Source organism: Pteropus alecto, unplaced genomic scaffold, assembly GCF_000325575.1.
Source record: "Pteropus alecto unplaced genomic scaffold, ASM32557v1 scaffold88, whole genome shotgun sequence".
Classification (NCBI taxonomy): Eukaryota; Metazoa; Chordata; class Mammalia; order Chiroptera; family Pteropodidae; genus Pteropus; species Pteropus alecto.
This window is the reverse complement of record NW_006494611.1, coordinates 3,863,428-3,870,642: the sequence shown is the minus strand read 5'-3', so window position 1 is coordinate 3,870,642 and position 7,215 is coordinate 3,863,428. Positions and strand designations below refer to the sequence as shown.

General features: G+C 39.2%; 1 protein-coding gene across 1 annotated transcript in view; it reads left to right on the top strand.

Annotated features, from left to right (window-relative positions):
* LIPH (lipase H) overlaps positions 1 to 7,215 on the top strand; it is a 32,549-nt gene that overhangs the window by 18,334 nt on the left and 7,000 nt on the right. Inside the window, exons 4-7 of the mRNA XM_006925803.1 lie at positions 640 to 741; positions 2,398 to 2,487; positions 5,070 to 5,237; positions 6,230 to 6,325. Coding sequence (XP_006925865.1) covers positions 640 to 741; positions 2,398 to 2,487; positions 5,070 to 5,237; positions 6,230 to 6,325 — 456 coding nt within the window. The remainder of the gene's footprint in view (positions 1 to 639; positions 742 to 2,397; positions 2,488 to 5,069; positions 5,238 to 6,229; positions 6,326 to 7,215) is intronic.

Genomic DNA, 7,215 nt, shown 5'->3' with positions numbered 1-7,215 from the left:
TTGCCAAATCAGGGCAATGAAACCAAGAGCTCAACAGAGAAGTGATTGCATTATAAGGCTGTGTCTCTGGTTAAGACACTTGAACTCCCTGAACCCCAGTTCATTCATTTGTAAAATGGAAATGATAGTAGCTGCTCTGCCTCCCTCATAGGCTTCTGATGTGGAGCTTATAAGCTAGTACATATTAATAAAAATTGAAAATGTAAAGGAGCTTTATTAATAATAAGAAGAAAAGGTTGAGTGAGGTTTCTGGATCATTTAAAACAGGATAATGATAAGTATAGCATCCACTTTTTATGTACACCCTTAGGTGCTTTTTTCCTGAGGAACCAGTTTATCCCCACACTCTGGTTTACATATGTCAGTGCATTCTCTGCTGTTGAGCTCTGCACAAAATATACCTCCTGATGGAGTCTGAATGCTGTTCTCAGGGGTCACTGCCAGAGTAACCATCTCTACTGTGGGAAAAGGCTACAGGGCTGTGGAAAGTAGCCTGACGAAGCAGGATGAGAATGTAAGTGCTCGCCCACCCAAGGGTGCCCTGCAGCCTGTGAGCCATCCTCAAGGGGAGGAATGAAAAGCCCAGCTGCAGGTGACTCACAGCGTGGGGCTGCCAAGCCAACTCTGTTTTCCTTCCAGGTCTCGATCCCGCGGGCCCTTTATTCAACGGGAGACCTCCCGAGGACAGATTAGATCCCAGCGATGCACAGTTTGTTGATGTCATCCATTCTGACACTGACGGTAATGTTCCTGTCCTTGTGGGTCAGTTACCCACCCCTAAGACTCTCATGGAGTCTTCCCCTGGGGGGATCGTCATGCAGGGGCAGATCAGGTTCCTCCAGAGTCCCTCTTTTCCTACGGGGCAGGGTTCCAAAATCCACAGAAATCTTGAAGGGAAGCTGGTTTAAGGCAGGCATCCAGGGTCTCTTCCTGGAGTAGAGGTGCTTTTCTCATCACCTGTTTTTATTTTTAAGTGATCATCTTGATCAGTCAAAGACAGGTCAGTTTTCACGCCATGTGACAAATGTTTCCATATATACAACTGGATCTGGATGCAGATTTCTTGTTTTTGTTGGTTCTTCTTCATTATTCCCTTAGGCTAAAAAGGTATATTTGAGTGTTGTATCTCTCTACAACTGATTGATTCTGAACCACCTATAGCTCTCCAGCTCTCTGTGGATCTTCCTGTTCATTTCTGTCTTTCATGGTGCTGATTTCATGTCTGGGATTGGGTATATGTCTTGGGGTTTGGGGTGGTGTTAAAGATCAGTCTTTATAACCAGATGTCTGAGAGAAGTGCTGGAGTAGGAACTTGGAGAGGGCTGAGGGATCAGATTAGAGTGATCTGCACAATCTTTTTATGACACAACCACTTAATAAAAACCCTTGACCATCTTTCTTGGGCACGCTGGTGTAGTAGTCAGCAATTGTTTGCCTTAGAAAAAAATGTCTGTGTGAACAACTGTATTCTTACTGTGCAGTTTGCAAAGTGTTACCTTACTGAAGTGAAGTACCCCACTGCCATTTAATGCCTGACGGAATAGAGGAATTTATTTTTTATTCTTGGAAAGTGAATTTTGAAGGGAAGGATATAAGCTTTGTAGTTAGGAAGAGGTGGACTCAAAACCCAGATTATGATCTTTGTAGTGGTGTCATGTTTATTCCTTAAATTTTCTGAGCTTCAGTATCTTCATCTATAAATTACTTCATCTGAATTTACCAATGTCTACTTGCAGACACTGTGAAATTAGAAGGTGTGTAAAACGCCTGGCATCATGCCCACAGATATATGTAAGTTCTCAATATGTAATAGCCATTGAGATATAATGATGTACTATATATGTCTACATATATAATCGTTTTAAGCTTTTTACTAATTATTTGGGGTTACAAGGTTAAAGAGAATAAGCAAATCTGTTAAATCTATCTAAATTCTTTAGGTTCCCATTTTCTAGAAGACTTTCCAATCTTTTTACCATCCTAGATTCCAAATTTTTAAAGATTTATTTTCTACTGGGTAAAAGTTCATGTTCCCGTGTTTCTTATTAATTAAAGACTTACACAAATGCAAATAGGAGCTCAAGAAGTACCCAGAAATTAGAAGGTTCCATCCAAATGTAAAGAAGAAATGTATCCTTTTATCAGCCTTACAGTGAACGAGTGACCAAACTCTCTTACATCTTTAGAAATATTGGAAATAAATTCCATTACCACCTTCATAGTCTCTTAGTTGGAAATCATTGCTTTCTAACTAACTAGCTGGATAACTTTGGGCAAAAATATTTAAATAGGTATATTGACAATAATAATACAACCCTTGCCCATATCCTGCAGGCAAATGAGCTGTGAGATGTGAAAGTTTCAAGCAGCATAAAAGCATAGTATATTCTCTTTTAGCGTTGGGCTACAAGGAACCATTAGGAAACATAGACTTCTACCCAAATGGAGGATCAGATCAACCTGGTTGCCCCCAAACAATATTTGGAGGTAAGTGCAGATACTTCATATTTTATAAAATAGTGGTTTCAAAAAGGTGTATTTTAAAAACCTAATATTATTCTATGTGGGGTAGTTTTTAATAGAAAACAAATTTTCAGGGAAGACAGAGATGATATAAATATAAATTATGAATTATTACTCAGATATACTGCTTTTATAAAACTGTAACTGTATGATTAAAAACTATTATAAATTATTTCTCTCTCTTGAAAAGGTGTGTCTTTGACCTAGAAATTTCACATCTGGAAACCTCTTTTAGAGAAATAATGGAAAATGTAGACAAAAATTAGAGTGCAAAGATATTCAACCAGTGTTATATATAATAGTTAAATTTTTAGAAATAATCTAAATGTCCAACATAGGAAAATTATTAAATGAATATGGTATATCCACACAAAGGAATATAATTATTAAAAATAATATTTTCCAAGATTAATGAAAATGCTTACAATATGATGTTAAGTGAAAAAGACACAAACTATACAGTATGATCTTAATTTATTTTTTAGATGTGTATTTGTACATGTGTAAGTGTAGAAAAGAAGACTAAATATAAGTGTTCCAAACAATTATTAGTGGTAATCTCTTGCTTTTGGTCTCATTCTTGATTTTTTGCATCATTATTTTCTATTATTTTCTATTTCTAAATGAGCATATATTACTTCTATAATGAGAAAAAAAACTCATGAAACAAAAATGGGTAGTTGGAGGAAAACATAAAAGTGAGATGGGGGACAGAATGAAAAAACCCATCCCTAAGTGCTCTAAATCTGTGTTTCACCATTGCTAGAGAAAGTTAAACAAACATAGAAATAATACTAGGAGAAGATGATCTTGTTACAAAATGGTAGCTGTACGTGGACCCATGAAAATGATGTAGTGTTTGAAAATGATCCTGATGAAATGACATAAGTAGGGCCAACCATATTGTACCATAAACGGTGAGTGTTCAAATCCTGTCCTGTGTGATATAGTGTAAATACATCCATGAGCAGTCAAAGATAATGTCCTCTGCTTATAAAGGACATCCTCTGCATTGTTACTACTTTCATTAATTTTGCAAGTGCAAGATCCAGGAATGATAAGAAATATTAGCTTGTTAGATTTCACTCCAGTCCAGCTTGACCCCATGCCAGCACCATGCTTCTCTTTTCTTATCCCAGTTTATTTCTTTTTGTCCTTCACTGATATTTTCTACGGGTGTAAGAGGACTCCAGAGAAAGAGGAAATATTGATCTGACTCCAGCACCTGGTGCCTCTTCAAACTACTAGTTCAAAATCATAGCTCCTTTTTCATGGGATTTGCTGTTTCCTATTCAGATTATTATGTCCATCGATTACTCATCTTTGGGACTCAGTTCCCTTTTCTGAGTAACTTCATCATCTGACCCATCAACCTTCTGACAAGTTCTCTGATCTTCTATATTACAGTGCTCCATCATCTCCAATTCTTCTGATACCACCTCTGTGCCTCATCAGCCTTCTCTCTCACCATCACACCACATGACACTCACTAAGAATTAATTTGAGGCTTGCCTCTCACCTCTTCTTGCCCATTTATGATTTCCATTGCCATCTCCTATTGCTTGACCCCTCTCATTTCACCCTTCCTCCTTGTAGCAGACTTGGATCCCCTGCCACTTGGCTGCTCTCATAAATGCCCTGTGCACTCCCAGGTCCTTAGGTCTCTGCCGTGTCAGCCCCCACCTTTGCTTGGGAACCTTCTGGAGAAGTCATGGAGCCTCCTCCATTGAGTACAAAGTCCAGACAAACTTGCTAACCTCTCCATGGTCTTCAATTAAGCCAGAGAATCCTCTTGTTTATCTCTTACTGACTCCCTATGATCACTCCTAATGCTTCTATTTCAAATATCTCACTACCAATAACCCCTCATCTCTTAGAGATGAGCTAGAGTGGATTTTTGTACCTAGTTCAAGGTCCCACCTCAACTATTATTTTATATAGTTTTAAAATTTTGTCTATTCTCATCTTAGTTCACAAGGTCGGTCTTTACATTCATGTTCCCTCCTGACCAAGGGTGGAGGCATTCGTCATTCTTTTTCACGGCTTTCTCCTCTGCTTGACCTCTTTGGGGATATTCTTCTACCAATCGCCCCCCTGATGCCTTCTTTATCTGATATTTTTACTAGTTTAAATGTAGTTGTATTCTGCTGAAAACAAGGAATTTTTGGCTACCACTGAATTTTTCTTCCCCTTTTCACTGACAAAGAAAGGATGTAGGTCAAATCTGGACTCTATCACATAATGGCTGTGTGATCTTGGTCAAGTCATTTAACCTCTCTGAATCTCAATGTCCTGCTAGGTAAAATGGGGATAATCGTGCTTATCTTTTTCTTTTCTCCTGCCATTTGCCAGCATGAATCCTGATCTGTGGGTTTTTATAAAGATTAAATGGAATAGAATATACTGAAGCTATTACTACAGTGCCTGGCATATAGGAGACAGATGATAAATTGTGTTTGTATGCGCCTTTGTGCATTCAATATGTGATGTACTATTATTAAATGCCACGACTGCTCTATTATTTAATCATTTCTTTTACAACCCAGGACTTCAGTATTTTAAGTGTGACCACCAGAGGTCTGTCTACCTGTACCTCTCTTCCTTGAGGGGGAACTGTACTATCACTGCATATCCCTGTGATTCCTACCAGGATTACAGGAATGGCAAGTGTGTCAACTGCGGTACACCACAGACGGAGTCCTGTCCACTTCTCGGTAAGTCCACCAATCAGTTCCCTCTCTAACTTACAAAGAGCTAATATTTGGTAGGCATCCCAACACCATTTTACTATCTAAAAATGGGCCTGAAAAGTGTGTTTTTAAGAAATATATTTAGTTTTTACAAATTTTTTAGATGTGTATTATATAAATAGACATCTAAAAGTCAGCTTTTTCTAGCCAAATTGCTCCATGATGTACTCTGGAGTCTCCTAATAATAAATAGTGTTAGAAAAGCAATTTGTATAGGAATTTGTCCAGAAGATAGTGCATCCTCCCTAGGTACTTTATTCTAGCATGAAAAAGAAGGTTCCAGAAGAATTGCCAAGCCCACCCAGAGCACTGTCACCTTATATAGTCTGCTGTCATTAGAATGAACTAAGGAACTTTAAAAAAATACTGATGCCTGGGTCCAACCCCAGATCAATTAAGTTAGAAGGCGGAGGCCATTTCTAGGAGTGGGGACAGAGGAGAGAGAGAGCCCCCATTGATGGTACTCAACCTCTTTCCTGCAGGCACACATAAAGGGGTACAGATTCTGTGCAATTTAGGGGCCTGATGATAGTTCAAGAAAGCATACTGTTTTGCATAAAGTGATGCTATTCTAGGTATAAACCCAAATCTACTTCAACCTATAAAATAAATGTATTACTGAAAAATATCAGCACTATTTATAGTCTGTCCCACTCTCCCGCCCCTGTTACTGAGAACCAGGGCTGGGTGACATAATGTCAGTAGAAAGGAAGAAAAGCCACTATAGGGTCCTTTTGCACTCCCCAGCTCTTACGAACAAGGTAGCGAGCAGGGTGTGGTAGGTGCTAGGGGGCCACTGCCCTGGTGGCCCTGCAGGTCCTCACTGTGAGGATGCGTGAGAGGGGGATGATCTCAGTGGCGATGGCAGTCAAGCTCGCTGTTCTCACTGCCTCCCCAACTGCTTTTCCATTTATATAATACATGTTAATGTTACACTTTTCCAACTTGATTTATAGGCTATTATGCTGATAACTGGAAAGACTATTTAAGGAAGAAAGATCCTCCTATGACTAAAGCGTTCTTTGACACAGCCGAGCAGAAACCGTTCTGCAGTGAGTGATGAATGTGGTTGTTTGCTTTTACCCAACCCTCTTATTTTTGGAATGGCTGAGTCTCAGCTTTCTGGCTACTTCTTGGCAAATGAAGGCCATGGTGAAGCATGAACTTTGGAGCTGGAAGGACCTAGGTCTAAACCTGACTCTACCGCATACTAGCTGTATGACCTTGGTCAAGAAACTTAACCTCTCTGAGTCTCAATGTCCTGCTAGGTGAAATGGAGGATAATAATGCCTATCTTCTGGGTTATAAAAATTAAGATCTCAACAAATCATAGTTGTTGGTTTCACTGGATGGCCATTCTAATCATTAAGATCTTCTAGAAAATTGCTTGATTTCCTAAGATATATGAGATTTATGAATTTTCTTCTAGAAAATTGCTTACGAATTTTCTTCTAGAAAATTGCTTACGAATTTTCTTCTAGAAAAATTTCTTCTAGAAAATTTCTAGATATGAATTTTCTTCTAGAAGATTGTTTGATTTCCTAAGATATATGAGATTGGGGCTAGGAAAAATCAGGTGTCAGCCACATCTATGGATCAGTTCCAGTTCCAAAGCAACCATGATGACCTTCTAAAGACAGTGAGAGGCTGGGTATTCCAGATGGGCGCTAAATGATAAGATGCCCTAGGAAGCAAGTAGGAATTTTCCTGGGCACATGTATGCCTTGCAATCTTTTCTCCCTTTTCAGTTTTCTTGGGTGCAACTCTTATATAAGAGGTTGCAGATCACTGAGTTTCCCTCCTCCTTTGGAGCCATGTGTGGCAGCCCAGGGTTTGGTGTCTGCCAGGTCCAAATGGGGCAAGCTCTGGATCAATAATGGGCTATGACACGGCAATTCCAGGGGCTTACCTTATTCCTTGTGAGATGGCCATCTCCCTGATC